At 38.6% G+C, this 24,803-nt stretch overlaps 1 gene segment (V, D, J or C); it reads left to right on the forward strand.

The window, feature by feature from the left end:
• The window catches only part of LOC145524694 (T-cell receptor gamma chain C region C10.5-like), a 29,825-nt gene extending 6,567 nt beyond the window's left edge, over nucleotides 1-23,258 (forward strand). The window contains 4 exon segments of the C gene segment in view: nucleotides 11,987-12,033; nucleotides 15,320-15,649; nucleotides 21,020-21,055; nucleotides 22,727-23,258. Of these exon segments, the coding sequence occupies nucleotides 11,987-12,033; nucleotides 15,320-15,649; nucleotides 21,020-21,055; nucleotides 22,727-22,872 (559 nt within the window).
• The last annotated feature ends 1,545 nt before the right edge of the window (nucleotides 23,259-24,803 follow it).

Consider the following 24,803-nt stretch of genomic DNA (forward strand, 5'->3'; position numbering starts at 1 on the left):
TTGCTTCCAAGGTGTTAATAACATTAAGTTATCATATTAAAAAAAAATTATTTGGCTGCATCAGGTCTTAGTTGTGGTATGCAGGATCTAGTTCCCTGATCAGGAACTGAACTCGGGGCCCTGCATTAGGAGCCTGGAGACTTAACCACTGGACCTCCAGGGTAGTCCCAACAGTACATTATTATAAGTGTTTTTTGATGAGGTTGTTGGGAGTCTGAAAGCTCTTTTATACCAATAAGATGATAAAAAATAACACTGCGACAGATCTGAGAAAGACTTTCATTGGTTCTAAAGCAAAGCTTCCTCCCACATCCCTGCCTCCACAGAACAAGGGCTGCCACTGCATCTCCTATCCTGTCCTGATTCACACCCTATTCTTACCAATTACTGGCAATGCCAACCACGTGGATTTTCCTCATGTCTTTGGCTTGGGTTTGTAGGTTGACTTCTATCCTCTCCCCTTTCTTTCCATTGTTTTTGTGTCCCGTGTCAGCCTTTTTAAGTGCCTCTGATTACCTCCCTTGCTTTTCAGATGGAGACATCAAAATGAAAATTTCTCAGCATCAACTATCCTCTACCCGAAGACCAGACAGAACAGTGCACATAAGTTGCAAGCTGTCAGGGGTTCCCCTGGAGAATGCCATTGTGCACTGGTATCAAGAGAAAGAAGGGGAGCCCCTGAAACGAATCCTTTATGGCTCAGCTAACAGTTATAAGCTGGACAAACCTAATTCCCGCTTGGAGATGGATAACAAAAAGAACGGAATCTTTTACCTGATAATCAATAATGTTGTCAAGTCCGATGAAGCCACCTACTACTGTGCCTGCTGGGATCTCACGGTATTACAGAGTCAGAAGGAACATGGAAGAAAACCTCTATTACTAACCCTCATCTGCCCCTGCCCCCACCACCATTCGAGCAACCACAACAGACTCTTAGTCATGGGTTCATAGTTTTTGGAACAGGAAGGGCCTTCAGGACAAATTTAGTCCAATGCCCACACTTCAGATAAGAAAGCTGAGGCTCAGAGATTATGCGTGGCTTTTGCAAAGCCAGTTAACCACAGAGGTAGGGCACATCTGCTTTTCAGACTCTCAGTGCATTGCCTTTTCCTGCCTGTCTTGTGTTTAACATTGAGCTCTTTTTAGTACAATTGCATTTCTCTCAAAGGGAGCTGTGATAGGAATGGCTTGTCTTCATACATGATATCCCCAGGACCCAATCAGGTCTGATTTGTAGGTAAATTATGTGACTGCCACACGCTTGAGAAACGGTAAAGGTCAGGACTCCCTGCTCTGTCTACCTCTCTTCTATTTCCCTATGGCTACTTACTCCCCTTCATTTCTGTAGCTTCCCATCTGTTCTGAAATTTTCAATGATTAGAATAGTTTTCCTGGTATACACATCAAATGTGGAGATTGCTTTTCTCGTGAATACATTTGCAAACATCACTTACAGAAGGACCTATGCAACTAAGTCCTAAATTTCCTCCTCTTCAGTCTGACACCTGAGACTAATACTAACCTGATGGTCATGCATTTGATTCCAAGTTTGGTAGCCCTGATCTGCTTTTTTGCATTTCTTACCAGCCAGACTTGAAGAACAGAGTCTGACACGACTGAAGCAACTTAGCAGCAGCAGCAGCAGCAGACTTGAAAATCACATAAAGAAGAGCAATAACAACAAAATCTATACCCTTACAATACAGTTAAATACCTCTCGGATTTATGATAAGTTGCCAGAATAAAATTGATTCCAATCCATTCCTTCATCCCAGTCTGCACAATTTACGTTGTTTTTTCCCCAAACTTTCCTATCTCAGTAAAGAGCATATATTTCTGTGTCCTTTAATACCATGCAAGAATATTTTGTAAAAAACATATGGTGTTTTCTTGACCTTCCCCATCTTTGGCTTTCTTTGGTCTTGAGAAAAAAGCTATGAAGGAACCTGACAGTACTTTAGGTGTTTCCCATGGAATGAGATCTGAAAGGAGGAGGCAGGAGACCCTGGGAACTTGGATTCTTCTGGTAGAAAGGAAACCACAAACCAGGCCAGAATCTCTGATGTACTGTCTGAGAATAGAATTGGCTGTCAAGACAAAGCCCCAAGCCCAAATTCTCAGATCCAAGGCAGAGAACTCCTATTTCTCTCTCTTTATGACTTAGTGCAACTGTAGAAACTCTTATTTTCCAGCTGACATGTGCAGGGTAATCAGTAAGCCCAGGACAGAAATAACCACTTAGTCCTAACAATGATCCTAATATGAGATTCATAACTTTTGGTGATCTGCCAAATTTGATAAATTTGGTCAACTATGAAATCATCAATCATACTTGAAAAAACGATGCAAAACTTCAAGGGGTCGTTTTGAAACTAGCACTTTACTTCACTTGAATTGTTTGTTATTTATATATTTCTCTATTCATTCTTCATACTAAAGTAGGATTTTAGTTGCCTTAGTTGGTCACCTCAGAATGTGGTGAGTTGTGTATGTATGCGTGTGTTACATGAAGCAAGGTTAAAAGCAAAATTACTGATTTTTGTACGTAGCGCTAAGATTTTTCTATTCTTTGCGAGAAAGTGAATTCTCTGTTCCTGAATTTTGCCTCATCTCTTCTAGACACATTATCTCATGTGAACTTTACAAAAGTACTGAGAAATAGATATTAACACCTCCCTTTTAAAGATGAGGAAACTGACACTCTGAGATGTACCCGAGGACATGTCACCAGGAGTGGTGGGGTTAGAATTGGAGCTCTATCTTTCTGATTTTAAAACATCTTTTCCTTCACTTTCAACCTCTTTAATGTTAATTTGATTTCTTCCGTTTGAATTTCTTAGAAACCTGATGAACCTGTTAATATTTATTGCTCCAGCCCTTCCGTCCACCCCCACTGTCACTACAGTAACTGGGTCCACAGACGCCTCTCAGTAGCTCATGGCAATAGTCTCTGAAACATGTCTGCTTCCTCAGGATTGATCCACTGACCCATCCATCTTTCTGCTCTTACATTATGTTCCTAAAGCATAGAGCTGATCATGTCACTAAAGACTTCACTAAGTCACCACCATTTATTCTTTCAAATATTGTTTATTTGAAAAATACTGTAAAAAGTGAATATTCTCCAAGTTCCTCCTTCTGAAACATTAAGTATTATGTAAAGGTGTCTCCTACACCTCTTCCCTTTTCAAGCTCCCCACACAACAGATGCAATTAGTCTCTTGCTTCTTTCCAGCTCACATCTCTAGAGTCTTTTTCATTTAAATATTGATATTGATCTACTTGGAACCCAATTTATATGGTATGAGGTAGAGAGTTATTTTTGTTTTTCCCAATATAGTAGTCAATAGTACAAAATTGGTTTTAAAGTAATATATTTATCTATTATTGAAAAATAAAATACCACATTTTAGTTAGTAGCTTTGTAATAAGTGATAAAATCTACTATGTGCAATGTCTCTTTAATATTGTTTTTAAAAATATTTTTCAATTATCTTGTATTTATTCTTCCCACTAGAATTTGAAATCAACTTATCTAGCAAAGCTAGTGGAGGTGATGGAGTTCCAGTTGATTTATTTCAAATCCTAAAAGATGGCACTGTGAAAGTGCTGCACTCAATATGCCAGCAAATATGGAAGACTCAGCAGTGGCCACAGGATTGGAAAAGGTCAGTTTTCGTTCCAATCTCAAAGAAAGGCAATGCCAAAGAATGCTTAAACTACCGCACAATTGTACTCATCTCACACGCTAGTAAAGTAATGCTTAAAATTCTCCAAGCCAGGCTTCAGCAATACATGAACCGTGAACTTCTAGATGTTCAAGCTGGTTTTAGAAAAGGCAGAGGAACCAGACATCAAATTGCCAACATCCGATGGATCATCGAAAAAGCAAGAGAGTTCCAGAAAAACATCTATTTCTGCTTCATTGACTATGCAAAAGCCTTTGACTGTGTAGATCACAATAAACTGTGGAAAATTCTGAAAGAGATGGGAATACCAGACCACCCAACCTGCCTCTTGAGAAACCTGTATGCAAGTCAGGAGGCAACAATTAGAACGGGACATGGAACAACAGACTGGTTCCAAATAGGAAAAGGAGTACGTCAAGCCTGTATATTGTCACTCTGCTTTTTTAATTTATATGCAGAGTACATCATGAGAAATGCTGGGCTGGAAGAAACACAAGCTGGAATCAAGATTTCCGGGAGAAATATCAATAACCTCAGATATGCAGATGACACCACTCTTATGGCAGAAAGTGTGGAAGACCTAAAGAGCCTCTTGATGAAAGTAAAAGAGGAGAGTGAAAAAGTTGGCTCAAAGCTCAACATTCAGAAAACTAAGATCATGGCATCTGGTCCCATCACTTCATGGCAGATAGATGGGGAAACAGTGCAAACAGTGGCTGACTTTATTTTGGGGGGCTCCAAAATCACTGCAGATGGTGATTGCAGCCATGAAATTAAAAGATGCTTACTCCTTGGAAGGAAAGTTATGACCAACCTAGACAGCATATTAAAAAGCAGAGACATTATTTTGCCAACAAAGTTCAGTCTAGTCAAGGCTATGGTTTTTCCAGTGGTCATGTATGGATGTGATAGTTGGACTGTGAAGAAAGCTGAGCCCCAAAGAATTTATGCTTTTGATCTGTGGTGCTGGAGAAGACTCTTGAGAGTCCCTTGGACTGCAAGGAGATCCAACCAGTCCACCCTAAAGGAAATCAGTCCTGAGGGTTCATTGGAAAGACTGATGTTGAAGCTGAAACTCCAATACTTTGGCCACCTCATGCAAAAAGTTGACTCATTGGAAAAGACCCTGATGTTGGGAAGGGTTGGGGGCAGGATGAGAAGGGGACGACAGAGGATGAGATGGTTGGATGGCATCACCAACTCAATGGACATGTGTTTGGGTCGACTTAGGGAGTTAGTGATGGACAGGGAGGCCTGGCGTGCTGCGGTTCATGGGGTCACAAAGAGTCGGACACAACTGAGTGACTGAACTGACTGAACTGAGTCCACCCCCAGACTTCACAGCAAAGACCAAAAATAAAATGTTACTGTAATTCTGATTGGAATGGCAGTCAACTTACATACATGCTTTTAGGAAAGATTAGCTTCTTTATGATCTTGAGTTTCTCCTTTACAAATATGACATGTTTCTCTGTTTGTTCAGGTTAGGCTGTATATTGTCACCCTGCTTATTTAACTTATATGCAGAGTACATCATGAGAAACGCTGGGCTGGAAGAAACACAAGCTGGAATCAAGATTGCCAGGAGAAATATCAATAACCTCAGATATGCGGATGACACCACCCTTATGGCAGAAAGCGAAGAAGAACTAAAGAGCCTCTTGATGAAGGTGAAAGAGGAGAGTGAAAAAGTTGGCTTAAAGCTCAACGTTCAGAAAACTAAGATCATGGCATCTGGCCCCATCACTTCATGGCAAATAGATGGGGAAACAGTGGCAGACTTTATTTTTTGGGGCTCCAAAGTCACTGCTGGTGGTGATTGCAGCCATGAAATTAAAAGACGCTTACTCCTTGGAAGGAAGGCTATGGCCAATCTAGATAGCATATTTAAAAGCAGAGACATTACTTTGCCAACAAAAGTCCATCTAGTCAAGGCTATGGTTTTTCCAGTGGTCATGTATGGATGTGAGAGTTGGACGGTGAAGAAAGCTGAGCGCCGAACAATTGATGCTTTTGAACTGTGGTGTTGGAGAAGACTCTTGAGAGTCCCTTGGACTGCAAGGATATCCAATCAATCCATCCTAAGAGAGATCAATCCTGGGTGTTCATTGGAAGATCTGATGTTGAAGCTGAAACTCCAATCCTTTGGCCACCTCATGCGAAGAGTTGACTCATTGGAAAAGACCCTAATGCTGGGTAGGATTGAGGGTGGAAGGAGAAGGGGACGACAGAGGATGAGATGGTTGGATGGCATCACCGACTCAATGGACATGGGTTTGGGTGGACTCCGGGAGTTGGTGATGGACAGAGAGGCCTGGCGTGCTGCAATTCATGGGGTCGCAAAGAGCCGGACACGACTGAGCGACTGAACTGAACTGAGTAAGATATTGTGCTTCCTTGATGGCTCAGATGGTAAAGAATCTGGCTGCAATGTGGGAGACCTAGTTTCGATCCCTGACTCAGGAAGATGCCCTGGAGAAGGGAAGGGCTAACCCACTTCAGTATTCTTGCCTGGAGAATTCTATGGACAGAGGACCCCAGTGGGCTACAGTCCATGGAGTCACAAAGAGTCAGACATGACTGAGCAACTAATACTTTCACGTTCTTCATTAAGGTATTATACTCTTCATATAGTTCTTCTAATTTAATAAAGGGTTTTATAACTCTTTATTTACTCTTTTGTATTTTGCTACCTTCATGAATCTTGAAATACAGACACCTCCTAAAATACTTTATAATTCTGCTCATTTTCTTGGAATAAGGGAAAATAGAGGAAAAATATCAGAAAGGAATTGAGTGGGCAGGTATCGTTCTTACCTACAATAGATGGAAAGGGTTTTTAACAGCTCCAAGTAATAATACCTTGGAATTTTCAGTTAAAAACTCTAAATGTGATTTTCATACAGGTCTCTCATCCTCTCCCATTGTGTTGGGGTCCGTGAGCTGCTGTGGATGGACAGTTGCCCACCATGATCCCCTCTTACATTCATCCTCAGGACAGGGGCACTGATTGCTCACAGGGGATTAGACCAGGACCAGGTGGATCTCAGGTGGACATGGGGGTGCTCAGGACCTGTTCTGTCTGAATCCTGGAGATGAACAACTCATCTGTGCTCAGAGGAGCACTCAGCTGCTTCTGGCAATTTCTTTTTCCCCAATCCAAGATAAGTGACATAACATTACAGACCAGCATCTCAAGACTTCTTTCAACGTATCCAGAGAACTAGATTTAGTTTTTAAGGTTTAGTTTAAATAAATAACCTATTATTTCCAAGAGACAGAGTTCTACAAATTTCTTCTTTTATCCTAGGAAAAATAATAAGTCATCACAGAAATCATTTTCTCATTTGACATTGCTTTTGTAAAAATCATGTGACCCAACGGTGAAAGTGGCTTTATGAAAAAAGAAAAACTTTGTTCACATTGCTCACTATATTTATGTTGGTATATTTGCATTTCAGTTACCAAAGAGTTTCAGCCTTTCAGAAATACATTCCTGAATCACTAATGGAGCAGCCCTGGGGTTTGTGAGAACAGAAGAGACGTTCTTTGATGAAATCTTTGAGCAGTTTCAACAAAACCGAACACCTGGAAATAAAAAGAAAGCCCTAATTCTCTGAATACTTTTCCTGGAAATTTAGAAAAGCAGTCGGTTGACACCAAACTCTTCTTTTTTCTGTTTTTACCCTTTCCATTATCTATCAGTGCTTTTTAATGTTTATGACTCAGAGGAAAACAAAAGACATTTGGGTCAGTTGATTTGAGGAAAACCTATACATATTGGATGCCAAGAAACCTATGTTCAAGGACTTTCAAAAGTCAGCAGATCAAATTGCCACACAAAGTGTGTTGACTTCTAATCACATGTTGAAGCGAAGAGAAGGCTGAGATTTTTGTAGACGCTCTAATCATTGTGATACTTCAGGCTGGATCAAGGTATTTGGTGGAGGAACTAAACTCGTAGTAATACCTCCTGGTAAGTAACTTTTTCCTATTTCATCATAATAGTGAAAATAGTTGCTTTTTAGAAAAAAACAATTTAGAATTCCTCCTTATTTGATGGCCACATTCTTGGCCTCAGCATATGAACAGGAGTTTTGCGACTACTGGTCATTGTATATGGAAACCAAACTGTATTGTAAATGACTAATTCACTTCCTTGCTTATAAAAAGTTGGAATCCTACTTATAGAAATTCAACTTTTTATCCAACAAAGAATAGACTCAGGGTAGAAATTAAAGTATTTTGAGGACTCTGTCTGTAATCTGTTGGTATAAGTTACTAGTTCAAAATTCTTTTCTAATAAATGGACTTTTAAGTGAGAAACACTTTTCTAATTTATCTCTTCTCTATAGTAAACACATTATTTCTTTCTCCCAACAACTTGAAAAAATGACATTTTTGGTTTTCAGCTCATCCTTTACAGCAGTGGAAAAAAATTCTTATAGTAAATAATAATAGATAAATCCCATTTCTTATTATTCCACTTCTTATTACTCTCAATTCTTAGAGGGAGGCTGAGATCAGTTGAAATTTATGCAGTCACATCTCTTGTTATATCGCCTGCATATGGACCAGTTTCATGGAATTTGTAAGCTCAATGAGCCATCTCAGCTCCAAAGTCCATGAAAAGAGTCTGCACGGTTGAACATCCTTATTTGCTTATTCTCTCAGCAAACATTTATTTAGGACAGTTTCAGTGTTGGATGCTGGCGATAAAAAGGTGAACAAGACATAAGACAGAACAAGTCTCAACACTCGAAGAGTTTCTTGACTAGCAAAAAATCATTCTAGATTCCAACCTGATTGAGCCCAATGTTCTATGGCCTGTGGCTGCCAGAGAGGCAAGAAGTCTTGAACTGATGAGTTTGTTTCCTTTCTTAATGGATAAAATAGTTATTGCATATAAAATCCATATTGGACACAGCTAAGCAACTGAGTACATAAAATCCATGTACTTTGTTGGAAGATTTTAATGAAATGGCTGCAGACCATCTTTTTAAAGAGAATTATATCAGCTACTACTTACTGAAGGCCAGACACCATAATAAGTAGTCTTAGGGCCTTATCTCTTTCCTCAACAGAAATTCTCATATTCCCATTTCATAGATAAGGAAACTGAGGTTGAGAGAAGTTCAGGCACTTGCCTAAATAAAGTACATGACTAGTTACTGTGGTGAAGTTTGGAATCTGATAGTCTATCCCTAAGTGCATGGTCTGGATCATTAAGTGATGTGAGAAGTGTCATGTTTTTATATTCTGAATATTTAATCTTTTGTATTCTGACCTTTTAAAAGGATTCTGCAATTGACTACTAATTAGTAATAGTTCATAATTTGTATTATTACTTGTGTATGAAAACAATGCTCCTGCTTCTAATCAGGAAATAAAATGACCTCTTTCTTCCCAGAAAAGATCAAGTCATATTGAATATACATTTATTAAATACTCAAAATTTGATTTTCAGGGTATCTTTACAGAATAAGTCATTTTGACACCATTCAACTCAAAATTATTTTTGTATGGCATCAAATTTGCTAAATTGTATAACTTAGAGCTGCCTTTCCAGTCATTATGGGAATGAAAAATATCAAATACAAACTACTGCTTTTAAAACAGATAACCAACAAGTACCTTACTGTATAGCACAGGGAACTCTGCTCAGTATTCTGTAACAACCTATAGGAGAAAAGAATGTGAAAAAGAATGGATACATGATTTGTATAACTGAATCACTTTGCAGTACTCATGAAGCTAACACAACATTGTTAATCAACTATACTCCAATATAAAATAAAAATTTTAAAATAGTGCAGAAAATGTGATACCAAATACTCAAGAAATACCAGGCTGAATAAAAGTCTCTGATAAGCAGTGGAGGATTTTATCTCAATGCTCTTGAAACCACAAGGTTATTTTCAGGTAGAGGGGAGTAGTCCTGCAGAAAAGAATAGCTTAAGAGATCATATTAAAAATTCATAGTCTGTAACAACTCATTTTGTCTACTAATTGAGAATTAGATTCTGGAAAGAAGTTACTTTAGAATTAACCCAGATACTTTCCTCTTAAAACATGTATATCACAAAATACCTATAAAATGTAACAAATATACATCTATGAAATACTCAAATATATTATTCCTATTATTGTTCAACTTTGAAAATGAAAGAAACATTACTGTATACTCTAAGCATGAACTGATTTTATGCATGAAAACACTTTAAAGGGAGGATATTTAGAAGATTTAGGCAAAATGGTGAGAAAAGATGAAATAATACTCTCCAATGTGTGTGAGATGAGATGGAACCACACAAACCCAAGCTGCCCAGTAAGAGCGGGTTCAGTTTTTCAGTTCTTGATCATTTGTACCTAATGTGCTTTTGCTTGAGTTCCATTGTTAATGTTAGCAGTTTCAATTTTTATATATTTCTATAAATATTGAAAAGATATGGGCACAATTTGAGAGCAGGCACAGAGGGAGATTTTTGTAAAGGCTTTTTAGGTAGTGCAAACAGGTGACCGGAGCATCAAAGTGTTTGGTTCTGGAACACAACTTATTGTTACAGGTAAAGTTTCTTTAAATTCTGGTGTGAGATAGGGATAGGAGGTAGGCAATATAGGCACTGCAGGCTTGAGTGTTGGTGCTGGCTTAGAATTCTTGGATTTACTCCCTGTTTGGTAATGAATTGGGCATGGAGAATGTCTGGAGAGGGCAGTGACTCCATTCAGGTCCTTGCAGTGTGTTCTTTTCCTGACTTAGTAGAGAGGATACTGACAAGAGTTAGCCGGTTAGACCAAGTGTGAGTCCCTCAGTGAGTCCCTCATTAGATTCCCTCAGTGAGTCCCTCAGTGACTCCCTCAGTGAGTCCCTCATTAGATTCATTTGGTCTTGGAAAATTTCAAAGCTCTTAGATAATTTTTAATTTAATTCCAAAAATAACCAAAGGAAAATTTGGACTAATATTGTTCAACTTATTTAGTCAGAGAATGATTAATATCAAGTTTTAAGATATTTAACTTTACGACCATATTCAAGAATGTCTTAAGATGGATTTTTTCCCCCTTAAATTCAATCCAGTAAATTTGTTCCTTCCTCATTTGCCTTAAAGATAAAATTTTGCCTGGATGATGGGGAACATCTCTTGAGGATGTTCCTATCCTTTGAGATCCACAGAAATGAAAGTTTTTAAAAATTTTCGCAAAGTTGATAAAGCATTGAAAAGTGAAAAAAAGTATGTATTTCGATTTCTTTAGTAGTTGTGATCATAAGAACAAATGAGTTTGTAAATTGGAAAGCAACATTCTGGTCTGCTTTTTGCAGCTGACTCTATTCAATGTAAATTATAGCAATCCAGTTAAATGAAGGTGAACCAGTTATAACTCATGAGGGTCCTGGAAAATGATTTTTAGTAATGTGTAGTGAGGGAAAAACATAGACTTTGATTCTGAACCTGTCACTTATGTATGATGATCGTTTAGTAAATACATTTTAATTCATTGGTTATTGCTTTAAAAAATTATAAAGACAATACATGCTCATAATGGCGAAAAATTGAAAAATACAGCAACAAAGAAAAAATTAAATTTTTATATAGACACATTGCTGTTAACAGTTTGATATATTTCCACTGATTTATTCCATCTATGTAACAACATCTCAAGTTGATGTTCTGAGGATGAAATGAAATTAAAAATGAATGTTACCTACCATAAATGTTGGGACATGGTAGGTGATTAAAAAGTCAATTCCTTCTCTAGAATTCAAAATATTACTCATTGGATTTTTTTTATGAAATCAGGAGTACAGATAAATGTATTAATTACCATCTCAGGTCGGTTTAGAACAAATAGTACTTAAAAATTCTCAGCTTATATGACTAATTATTAACTGCTTCTAAAAGTGGCCAAATGTAATAAGCGTAATTTCGAATATTAGAATATAAGGTGCTCTCTCATCATGCAGTAGAAATGTTTGGAAATAAAAAAAGTTGTATTTTTTAAATATGAGTTTTTTGCAACTTGAACATACAAGCTTATTAGGGATACATACAAAAGTCAAATATTCAAGTGTAATATTTAATTTCTTATTTGAATTACACCTAAAAGTTAAAAATTATGTCAATACAGAAACAGTTGAGAAATAATGCCTTTTGCCCACACATTTCATTAAAAATTTTGTTCAGACTCTAACCATGCACTTGAATAGCAGACTGCCATAGTTACATTAGGATTTGAAGAAATCAGAGATGCTAAATTATTCTACAGTTTTTGATATGGGTTGAATCACTGTGGAGTTATTATGTAAAAATCTTCAGCGATGGGACAAAACTTGTAGTCACAGGTAGGTATCAGAGAAATGCAAATTTTTCAAGTTTCTAGAGAAGAGAAGAAAAAATTAAATTGGAGTAATAGTTAAGAACGTTTAGAGAAAACAGGGCTTTGGTGATGTTTAGAAGTAAAAATCTTAGAACAGATTTTTAAACGAATCTGCATAGTAAAGGATAGCACAAACAACACCGTGTACGTATTGTGATAGGAATTCGCTTTGTGTCCATGTGGAGTTGTACAAAGTACTAATATCTATGTAATTATGAAGGTGTTTGGCCCAAGGCCAAAGTTTATTATTACAGGTAGGTTTTGTGAGTTGACACATTTCCTTCTCTGATGATGAAAGGGTGTTTTTAAGGAGTGTAAGCTTTGGCTGAGCTGGAGCTCTGGATCTGTCACTGACTGCTTATGTGAACTTGGAGATGATACTCTGGCTTCAGTTTCCTAATCCGTAAATGAGATAACAATATGTATTCAGCAGGGGTTTTATTGGAATTGAATGAGATAGTGTGAATATAGTACTTTGCGCCTGACTTACTTATCATGGGTGCCGGATAGTGTAACTACAACCTATTCAAAGAAAATTGTATCCAGTATGGAGTTATTTGCAGCCCATAGCATTGACAGAACAGATGTTCTCCAGCAAATACAGTTGTGTTTCTAACGGCTCAAATGAAGAATTATCTTACCGTCCACTCACACAAAAAACTGAATTTAGATGTATTCTTTTTCTCTTTAGGGGATATTGTTTTCACTTAACAAGAAAAATGAAATTAAAACGTGTTCATTTTTTATTTTTGTTCATAAATGTAGACTATGAACACTTTATGCACATATAAGAAAATAAATCTTAATCTTTTTCTTAATTGATATCATATCTACACCAAAATTTATTGCCTCAATTTATAGCCCATAAATTTGGGCTTCATGCTTATAGTTATCAGAAAAAAAAAATAAATTTTTATGGAGAAAGGTCAAGGTATAAAGTCAAATGGATGTAGTTAGAAATGTCATAAATTTGAAATTCTTATTTAAATATAAATGAACTGCAATTATTTATCTGATTAAAAATACGACAAGAAAAAATAGAACACATAAATCAAGATCAATAAATTACATATACAGATGGAGAAATATTTAGTGTCTTATTACAATCAATCAAATACTATTTGTGCTAAAACTGAAATGTATAAAATTAAGCACATTGTGAGCTAGTTGTATTTACAGTATGAGTAAAAATTAACATTGCTTGCTTACTGATTTAGTATAGAAATCAAGACCTTTGCTACACAGGCAGAAATTATAAAGAATATTTTTCCATTTCTTCTCAAAGGAGAAATCCAGTGTTTCTTTTCTTAAGAAATTGCCCCTTGGATCATTAAACTAAATGCAAGTTAGCCAAAAGATAATATCAGCAAGGCATTCATGTTCAGTTGAACATCAAATTGGAAAGTGTTCTAAGCCTTATAATTTCAATTATTATATTAACAGTAAGCATATAATCAAGAACATTCCAGCATCCAAGTGACACCTTTTGCAAACTGTGATGTTTTCTTACATACCTTGACTTTATGTCTGCAAGAAAACTCGGGAGCCATAACTTTTAATGTGACACTAATTCTATATACACTTTATTCAGCAGGTGTAAACAAAGAAATATTTTAGTTCATAAACAGCTTAGCAGCCCAGTTCAGTTCAGTTCAGTCACTCAGTTGTGTCCGATTCTGCAACCCCATGAACCGCAGCACGCCAGGCCTCCCTGTCCATCACCAACTCCCGGAGTTTACCCAAACCCATGTCCATCGAGTTGGTGATCCCATCCAGCCATCTCATCCTCTGTCATCTCCTTCTCCTCCTGCCCTCAATCTTTCCCAGCATCAGGGTCTTTTCCAATGAGTCAGCTCTTCGTATCAGGTGGCCAAAGTATCAGAGTTTCTGCTTCAACATCAGTCCTTCCAATGAACACCCAGTACTGATCTCCTTTAGGATGGACTGGTTGGATCTCCTTGCAGTCCAAGGGACTCTCAAGAATCTTCTCCAACACCACAGTTCAAAAACATCAATTCTACGGTTCTCAGTTTTCTTCACAGTCCAACTCTCACATCCATACATGACCACTGGAAAAACCATAGCCTTGACTAGATGGACCTTTGTTGGCAAAGTAATGTCTTTGCTTTTTAATATGCTGTCTAGGTTAGCAGCCCAAGGTAGATTCAAATTTGAAGGGAGACACTGAAAGTCAAAATATGGTGTGTTCTTAGTTATGCTTCAACTTCGAATGAAATTCCAAAATAAAATGTGTTCTTGACGAACATTTTCTAAAGCAAAATTCTATAACTGCATTACTTGGCAATATAAATATAAAAACATTTCTGAAAATAATTCATTTTAATAGAAATACTGAAAATATTGTTTTGCTTCTAAATTCAAGGCACTGTAGATAATTTAGAGGTGAAACTTTAATATTGCCCCACTCAAAAGTCTAGAGTGGTTCTGATGTGACATTGAGAAGTTGTATAAAGTTGTCAATGAGCATGGAGAACTTCACTTCAGAACTGAGCATAGGGCCCACATTTGAAGCTAAAAGTTCAACTTAGATTGTTAAGTACATGTGGACATAGGTTCCCATGAATACAAGTGAATGTATATTGTTTTAAAATGATAGCCTCTCCTGACATTCATTTATTTAGGAACTAAAATAAGTATGATATATCCCAGAATAAGTTAAATGAATAATGAGGTTCAACATATTTGCAGAATGTGAGAATGTATTCACTGGCCAAAGAGACCATAAGTTGCAAAACCTGATATAGGAAAGAGAAGTAGTTTAGAAGCAACTAAAGATTCTTACCTGTAGAGAAACCATCAAAGTTACCTGGTCTCCTCCCCTAGCCCCATCACCTACTCCCATCCCTTTTAAAACAGTCTCCACTGTGATAGAACAAAAGAGATTTAAGAGAATTAATTTGTTTATGAATGTCACAAGCATTGATACGGGGCATTTTTAAGTCACAATCCAACTTAGCAAGTGGAAAAGGAACCAAAGCCAAGATGTGGGCCAGCCTCTGCTTCTGAAAAACTGTGACTTTGGGCAAGTGATATAACTTTTTGAACATCTCTTCCCATTGAAATAAAACAATAATAGGTACCTCATCATCTATTGTGGATGAAAAGCCATGACGAGAGTTAATTCACTGGCAGCTTTTCTTCTTTTCACTCTAAGCTAAGTTGTTCCAAACTGCATGACATGTATGTTTCTCTAATAATTCTTTTCAATTCTGTTCCATTTCCCCCCACAGATAGAAGGCTTGATGGAGACTTGTTTCCCAAGCCTACTATATTTTTTCCTTCAGTTGACGAAGTAAAACTCCATATGGCTGGAACACATCTTTGCCTTCTTCAGAATTTTTTCCCTGATGCTATTAAGGTACAATGGAAAGAAAAGAATGGCAATACAATTCTGGAATCCCAACAGGGAGATATCATCAAGACCAATGACACATACATGAAATTCAGCTGGCTGACCTTGACTAAAAAGGCAATGGATAAAGAACATGTATGTATCGTCAAACACGAGAATAACAAAGGAGGACGTGATCAAGAGATTTTTTTTTCTTCAGTTAACAAAGGTATGAGATTATAAAGAAACATAACCTTCAAGAATACTTTTTTTTCCCAAAGGAAATACCCAAGCTTTTCAATCAAGCATTAATGAAAACAAATATAAATCATCTTAAATGTTGTTACCTTTAATGATAGCCTAAATGTCCTACTAAATTACATTGGCTGGCTCAGCTGGTAAAGAATCTGCCTGCAACGTGGGAGACCTGGCTTAAATCCCTGAGTTGGAAAGATCCCTTGGAGAAGGGAATGGCTATCCACTCCAGTATTCTGGCCTGGAGAATTCCATGGACTGTGTAGTCCATGGGGTCACAAAGAGTCGGACATGGCTTGGTGACTTTCACTTTCACTTTGAAACATAAAAAAGAAAAAAATTTACTAAACCTTTCTCAGATCAGTTTGATCATCTAAAATATAAAGGTCACAATGATATATTTTAGTGTTGTTGTGTAGATTAAATGAAACAACACACATCAAAGTACCTATCAATTAGCATGTAATAAACACAATGAAAGATATTCCATTTTTGATGATCTTACTTGATCAGAAATAAGAACAACTATATACCTTTCAGAAAAGTTCTACTGAGCAAGTAAAGTCACTCTTACTTCAGTCTTGCTTTGCTCAAGATATAACCCAGAAATAATGAGCTATTAAATGACAAAATGATGTTTTTATGAGGAATTTAGATTGTAGCTCAATAAAAAGTAGAATAATTACTGCTGCAGGTTTATTATGGTATTGGGTTTTTGAGATTTGTGTTTTACCTACTACCTTAAGCTAAAATTTTGGAATTAAAGATGTGTGTTAGTTGCTCAGTCGTGTCTGACTCTTTGCGACCCTATGGACTATAGCCTGCCAGGCTCCTCTGTCCATGGAATTCTCCAGGCAAGAATACTGGAGAGGGTTGCCATAGGGGATCTTCCTGACCCAGGGATCGAACCTAGGCCTCCTGCATTGAAGACAGATTCTTTACCATCTGAACCACCAGGGAAGCCCAATTAAAGATGGAGTGAGGCTAAAGTGTACAGACTTACTCCCATTCTACATAATGAATGTATTTCTTGCCATTGGAAAATGCCTCTCACAAACTTTTATTGTGGCCCTAGCATGTGCCAGTCCTGGAGCAATGTGTGAATGAACACATTTGGGCAAATTACTTTCCCAGAAAGATGCACTACAGTAAAGAGAATATCACTCAGTCATGTCTGACTCAGTGATCCCATGGACTGAAGCTCGCCAGGCTCCTCTGTCCATGGAATTCTCCAGGCAAGAATACTGGAGTGGGTAATCATTCCCTTCTCTAGCGGATCTTCGCAACCCAGGGATCAATCCTGCATTGAAGGCAGATTCTTTACCATGTGAGCCACAATGTATGTAAAGAGAATATGCTGCTGCTGCTGCTGCTGCTGCTAAGTCAGTCCTGTCCAACTCTGTGTGACCCCATAGATGGCAGCCCACCAGGCTCCTCTGTCCATGGAATTTTCTAGGCAAGAATACTGGAGTGGGTTGCCATTTCCTTCTCTAAAAGAGAATATACTCGTTCCCTAATCACTCAGAGTTACTCGTGATTTGGGCATGATGTCCCAAAGGAGTCCCTTTGATGCAGTTGCTGGACATGTCCGCACAATGCAGGCAGAGGGCTGGATATGCCTTGGCCCTGTAAGTGGTCCTGTAACTCCCTGGACTTGAAACTTAATGTTCTGAGTATTTGCCTAACAGACCAAAGGCCGCAGAATGCCCATAAGAAGGAATCATTTTGTACTTCTCTCTGTGGTTAGGAAGCTTTTTTAAGCAGTGGGAGCCAAGCATAAAAAAATCTGTGCAGAGATTTTGGTGTAGCAGTCTGAATTTCTGAAGTAAATCTACCTTCTTAGATCCTTAGTTTGTCCAATGATCAAATTATATTTGAGTAGTTGCCTTGGATTTGTCCTGGGGCCTTGATGAAGAGCAAATGAAGTAACATCCGAGAAAATGCTTGCTTTCTAAAACATAATACTGTTGTACTTATTCATATATTCATTGTATTTACTTATATCCTTTTCTAAAACCAACTAGAGTATGATTACAGAAACAACCCCGTATTTCTGTTTCTACACCTAAGAAACAGAGGGGAAGCAAATATACAAAGTAAGTTTAATATAACCTTGGGCTTAAATGCTCTATTATGTTTTGATTTTCCTAATGTTCTGGGGAAAATAGGAATAATAAGTTCCAGGTGATGATGAACATAAAGGAGAGATGTTCTAGTTGATAATATATTTTATTTGACAGTTAATTTCTGGAATAAATGCCTCCCATTGGCTTCTCAGAGCAACATAGCTAATAACGGCATTTTATCAAAGTCATTCTACACTAAATTCTACACTAACATTGTTTCTTAGAAGTTTCTGTTTGTTGTTATTTTCGTTGTCTTAATAAAAAGTAAAAATAAATATGGAAGCACGAATCAATGATGTGATCTTGAAGGCACATAAAAACTAATCTGATCCAAGTTTTTGACCAACGATGACTCAGAAAGAGAACAGGATGCTCACACGATTTTATGAGGAAAAAATTTTACATTATTGTTTTTAGCTCAGTCGATGCATGGTGATAAGTGATCTTTATTAATATTATAATAAATTCACTGTAAGGAAAAGAAAGAGTTTTTAAAGACTTATTAAAGCCAGTTCTTAAGTATATTTTAACATCTAACATGAGTGTACTAGCATTTTCATTCTTGGGATTTACCCCAACGTCTATACAGGTTTAGCTTCTACCCAAAAGTAGACTGTTCCTATGAAATCTATCCTAAGCTGAAGGGCATAAAGTGAAGAAGCAATCATCTGAAGACACATCTGGCTAACAAATGCACAAAAAATAGATAAAAAATAAGGCACAGGGCTTCCCTGGTAGCTCAGTGGTAAAGAATCTGCCTACCAATGCAGGAGACATGGGTTCAATCCCTGGTCTGAGAAGGTCCCACATGTCACGGAGCAACTAAACCTGAGCACTGCAAATATTGAGCCTGTACTCTAGAGCCTGGGAGCCACAACTACTGAGCCCATGAGCCCTGGAGCCCGTGCTCCACAAGAGAATCCTGCACATCACAACTAGAGAGTAGCCCATGCAATAACAAAGACCCATATATATAAAAGAAAGAAAATAAAGCACAGATGCTTATGGACACAGTTCAGAGCTATGGCAATGTGATGCTGAGATGCTGAGTGCAGTTCCTTGGTGATGCTGTCCTTGCTGCTGGGGGTGCCCACTGCCTCTATCATGGCTCGCTGCAAAACAAACACTAAATGCTACTTTTGCTTCTAGCCTTTTTTCATAAAACTGAAAATCCTCTTCAGATTCCTTTGTGAAAACAGGTACTTATGTAGATCTTTTGTAAAAGCAAAGTGATAAAAAGTGAACTTCTGAGAAATGGGGACACTGTGTCCCAAATGCGTTTTTTAGAGTGAACCAAAAAAAGATCTCAAGGGTGTAAAACAGCACACCAGAACCATATCATGTGGACAAAAACACATCTAGGATAAAAAGAATAAACCCAAACAACCTCTGTGTCTCTGCTTCCCTCCATCCAACAGTTTATTATGTTTTAAATAAATTTTGTCTTTGTATGAATATTTGCATTTTTTTCACTTTAGATAAATACAACTCTCACGTCAAGTTTTATATTGTCAAGAACAAGTAATGTGATTTGGTCTCTCTCGCCATCCTGGAAAGAATTGCACTGAAATGCTGAGCTCCTGTGATAAATATTTCATTTGTTAAGAATAACTAAGAACTCTGGAAAAGAAGCTGTTCTTAATGTCCATCACTGAGTGACTAACATGGTGAAATTATGTGGTCTCTTTAGAGATTAATTTCTCTGTATTTTGATGGATTATTTTTACAAGTACCTTTCACATGGTTTATTTCATTTAATCCCCCACAACCAACATTTGACTGTACTCTGTCATCACGGGTATGACTTATCCTCTAACCTTTATTCCCCTTTTGTGACATGGAATCCCTCCCCAGTATAACTCACCACAGTGTCATCGGGGAGTTAAAGGAGATAATGCATGTGAAGTATTTCATTAAATGTCTGGCACAGTAATAATCACTCACTAGCTATTAGTTAATTAGTTAGTCGCTCAGTCGTGTCTGACTCTTTGTGACCCCACTGACTGTAACCCACGAGGGTGCTCTGTCTATGGGATTTCCCAGGCAAGAATAATGGAGTGGGTAGCCATTCTCTTATCCAGGGAATCTTCCAGGCATTATATTGTTATCCTGCTGCTGCTAAGTCGCTTCAGTCGTGTCCGACTCTGTGCGAGCCCATAGACGGCAGCCCACCAGGCTCCTCTGTCCCTGGGATTTTCCAGGCAAGAATACTGGAGTGGGTTGCCATTTCCTTCTCCAATGCATGCATGCATGCTAAGTCCCTTCAGTCGTGTCTGACTCTGTGCGACGCTATGGACAGCAGCCCACAGGGCTCCTCTCTCCCTGGGATTCTCTAGGCAAGAATACTGGAGTCGGTTGCCATTTCCTTCTCCATAAATTCCACGACAGCAGAAAATCATGTATGTGAGTTGGGAGTACTGGAGTATGTGTGACTTGGAAAGGTTTGGCTGGTTTTTTTTGACTAGGTGTGAAATTTACCTAAGCCAAACTCCAAATGTGAGATTCCATTGTGGATTCTAGAATTGGATGCATTCCTTTTGGGAACATCCTTTCACGTAAGCAGTGGGTGCTTAAGACTGTAGAACAGTTACTTTTCCTGATGATTTGTCTTTTTGACAGTATTTCTTGAACAATTACTTTGGGGTAGACACTGTGTTAGAAGCTATGAATATAGAAGGAAAATAAGATGGTCTTGAAAGTGAAAGTGTTAGTCTCTCGGTCATGTCTGACTCTTTGGAACCTCATGGACTGTAGCCCACCAGGTTCCTCTGTCTATTGAATTTTCCAGGATACTGGAGTGTGTTGCCAAGAATACTGACGTGTGTTGCCATTTCCTTCTCCAGGGGATCTTCCCAACCCAGGGTTTAAAATCAGGTCTCTTGCATTGCAAGCAGATTCTCTACTGTCTGAGCCACCAGGGAAGATGTTCTTAGATATTAATATTACCTTCTGATTGTAACAAAGGAGAAGAAAAATGTCCCCTTCGTGAACTTCAACATTGTCACATACAGAAAACCACATATGAGTTAGGTCTACTGAATTATGTCACATCAGACCATCTGTTCTTAAATTTGTAGGGCTCTTATTCTTAATGATTTTCTCCTCTCTTGGCAAATTCTATCTATCAGCTTGTCTGTCTATCTACAGACACATGCAGAGACACACACTGTCACATAATGGATATAAACAATTCACTAATACTTGCTTTTATTTTGTAGAGGTCGCTCTACATGCCTGCATGAAAAAAGAAAGTGGTAAGTTTTTGTCTATGTTTGCCTTTATGTCATGCTACCACATTTTTTTCCTCTGGAAAAATTTAACTATTGAACTTATTTGGTTTAAGGTAGAAAAAACAGAATGTCTGGATATTGCAGAAATGGACTAAGTGATTTTTTAAGTAAATCTATCATCATTTCCTAGGAGTCATCTTAACACTGTAAATGCTGGTTTTGATGTGAGATGACTCTGAATTAGAGGGTGCAGTGATAGACTCTGAATTATTTCAACAGTAGATTTCCTTCATTTGTGTGCCTTGTGTTTCTAATAACTGGGGAAATGTGATATCAAGTTGCTTGTAGGTTTTTTTTTTTGTTTTTTTTTTTGTCTTTGGTGATTGCTAGTAGCTAATACATGAACTGACACTTACGGAGAGCTTTATATATACAAGGTGCTGTGCCATGTCTTGCCTAAATATTATGTTTGCTCCTCCTAACATTCCCCTGAGGTGGTACAGTATCTTCTCCTCACTTTACAGATGAGGACAAAGAGCTGCAATTAATTCCCTTGTACAAAGTCACATGGCTCGATCTGGGGATTCAGCCCAGCCCATCTGAATCAATGGCTCACACACTTACTCAGTTCTCTATTCTGCCTCTAAGATACAGGCATAGAGCAAGAATCCCAAAGCCAAGGTCTTGAGATAGAATGGACCCACTGCAGGGCAGGGGGTGGTATGTGTAGAAGTGCATGGGCTTCTGGGTATCACAGATGGATTTTAACACCAGTTGTTTTGTTATTGCATGAATATGGGTAAATTACTTCTGGACAGTAGTTTTGTTATTAATACCAGTTGTTTTGCTATTAACACCAGTTATTTTAACACCAGTTGTTTTGTTATTGCATGAATATGGGTAAATTACTTCTGGACAGTAGTTTCCTTAACTGCCAATAGGGTACAATTGCACTCAACTCAGTTACTTGGGGGATAAGGTCACATATGTGGAATGCCCCCCATAGGGTATCCATTTAGCTAGCGCAGAAATCAGTACTGGTGGGTGGCCCCTTCTCTCTACATGAAGATTCTAGGTGAATTTAGAAGTTCTGGCTCTGCTGATCCCTCCTCCATTCCCAGTATCAAGGGGCCAGGAACTCAGCTAACGCCTGACCTGACCGAGGGCAGTGAGTTATGAACACGTTACCTCCTGAGATCCTTTCCACACCAAGTGCTAGTGATTCTGGAGTTCTGACTCTATGAGATGAAGTGTGGAAAAGGGAAATTTTCATAGAAAGAGACCTGGTGATCTGTTGAGGAGGCAAGTCAGACCCATCATCGTTGTTAGTTTTTCTTAGCATCTTATATATCTTGCAAGATTTCAGGAGACAATAAGTACAATTATTCCATGACATCTTAGCCACAATAAGAGATGTTAAAGAAAATACAGGTGACTGAAGCATGAGCTCCTAAAGTTTCAGAGAGTTTGGATTAAACAGTTTATTCCATTTTGTACAATGTTCTCTTCACTAGCCACCCCTCACCACCACCATAAACACCAACAGATTTCCCTGGTTTGTACCCCTTAGAGGAATCTCACTGATGCACAACATATAATGGCTCAGACTCTTCCAACTATGACATGTTTCCCCATCACTTGTTTTTTTTATCCTTTTGAAAGACAAGGCCTAACTAATCAAAAGACTTCTCTTAGATACCCTGCAGCTGCAGTTTGCGAACACCTCTGCCTATTACACCTACCTCCTCCTCCTCCTCAAGAGCGTGATCTACTTCTCCATCATCGCCTTCTGTGTGTTTACGAGAACAGGCATCTTCAGCGACGGGAAGATTTTCTGTTAGATGGTGCCCTAAAATGGTTAACTCTCCTTCATCATCTACATAATGGGTACATTTTTCTATTATTGTGTACTGGTTTTTCAAACCACTGGGCAAACAGTTTTCCTCTGTATCAAGGAATTCCGCCATTATTCAGGGAAAGTGCCCAGGGCTGGTCCAGGGCAGCCTCTCCCCACCCTGTCTCTACAACCTCATCAGCTCCTCCAGCCTCCAAGTCCTTGAACCTGCACACAGAAGGCAGCTCCCCATCTCTTCCCTCAGCGCCTCCCCCCAGACCATCACCCTGACCCTCCCTGCCACACATTCTGGGACTGCCAGCTTAGCTACTTGAATTCTGTACTGTCTTTTTCATAATAGGCACAATAATTAAAAAGAGAAATCAATAGCCACTTTTGTCTGTGTGTACTTTAATTTCATGAAATCTAACCAAGCTAAGAAACAGCATGACGACTGAGCTATTAAATTCAGCGCTGGTTGTAATAATGATCAACAACCCATTTCTAAGTCTTTCCCTGAGACAGTGGTTATGGTTCTTCCTTTGGGGCACTGGCCCCAAGAGGACCCATAGCCAGATGAAAGTACTGGGCTCCTTTTCTTTCAAAGTCACCAGATTCAGACTCATTGGTTTGGGATGTTCTGATGGTGACAGGGTGACACCCATCATGCCTTGCACTGTGCATGTTCAGATGGTACTAGTGTCTCACAAGCACTGCCTCCTGACCCTCACATCAACCCCATGAGAACTTCTCCAGCACCAGAGGGGCGTCCGGTGGAGGGTGAGGCACACAGACTCTGACCCCCGACCCCCGAGGGCCTGGGTTTGAAGCCTGAGTCTGTATTAGCATCTGTGTGACCTCAGGCAACAATCTGAACTCTGCGCCTTCATTTCCTCTTCTGGGTAATGAAGTTACAGAGCCCTGTCTCTATGAGCAGGAAGAACAGGAGTTAACGATGTTGGGTTCATGCAAGTCCTCAACAACATTAGCATCTAGTGTTGGCAGCTCTACTGTAGAAATAGTATTGATCGATTCTACACATACACAGGATCATCACGAATCATCTCTAATCTCATTTCCCTGCACACAAGTTGGATGTGGATGGAAGAGGGACTCATTTTCTATCATTCATCAGGTAATTCCATTAATCCTCTAAGAGCCCTTGGAGGAAGGTATAGTTATAGTCCACAGTTTACCAATAAGAGAAATAAAGTTATCCGCTCTTCACCACAATTTTGTTAGTAATACTCATTTGAAGCCAGGTCTCTTTGTTCTCAGATCCTATATTTTGTTACCTTGTATGTTTTAGCTTCCCCAGCACTCACTTTCAACCGGGAAAACAAAACAAAGCAAAGCAAAAGAAAACAAGACACGCACTGCTTCTTTACTAAAGACATCCTTCAAGGAGTCAGTGAGAATTTTCTTAAGGACTTGTGGGTGCGTCTGCCTTCTCCTCATGTATATCCTCTGGAATCACCATAGCTACTCCCCTTATTATCAACACTATGGAAATCCTGCCTTACTCTGGGAGTATATCTAGATTAGTAACTGCTTTTGGTGGGGAGTGTAACAATTGGACTGAGAGTCTTGGGCAGAACAAGACAGTGGATGGTACTCTGAGCATCCTGACACCCCAGCTCCTCCCTTAGACTCAATGGGCCCTGAGGTCCTCAGAATCTCCCTGCGGAAGCCTCTTGAGTATTCAGGTGCATTTCTGAGGTGGGAGGAAGGTGTACATCCTTTTGGTCCAGTCCTTTTTCACTACAGCATAATTGCCACATGGTACAGGAGAAGGAACACTGGACCAGAGTTTCCACCTCACACCCCATAGTTAGCACCTTGGCTACTTGGTCTATTTTAACCATCTGTGTCATGTCTCCTTGACCATGTCTTGTTGCCTAGTTTATCCATCTTTTGAAAAAAGCGTTCAAGCTAAAT

This window comes from Giraffa tippelskirchi, chromosome 10 (assembly GCF_054371585.1).
Source record: "Giraffa tippelskirchi isolate mGirTip1 chromosome 10, T2T-mGirTip1v1.2.pri, whole genome shotgun sequence".
In the NCBI taxonomy this organism is placed as follows: Eukaryota; Metazoa; Chordata; class Mammalia; order Artiodactyla; family Giraffidae; genus Giraffa; species Giraffa tippelskirchi.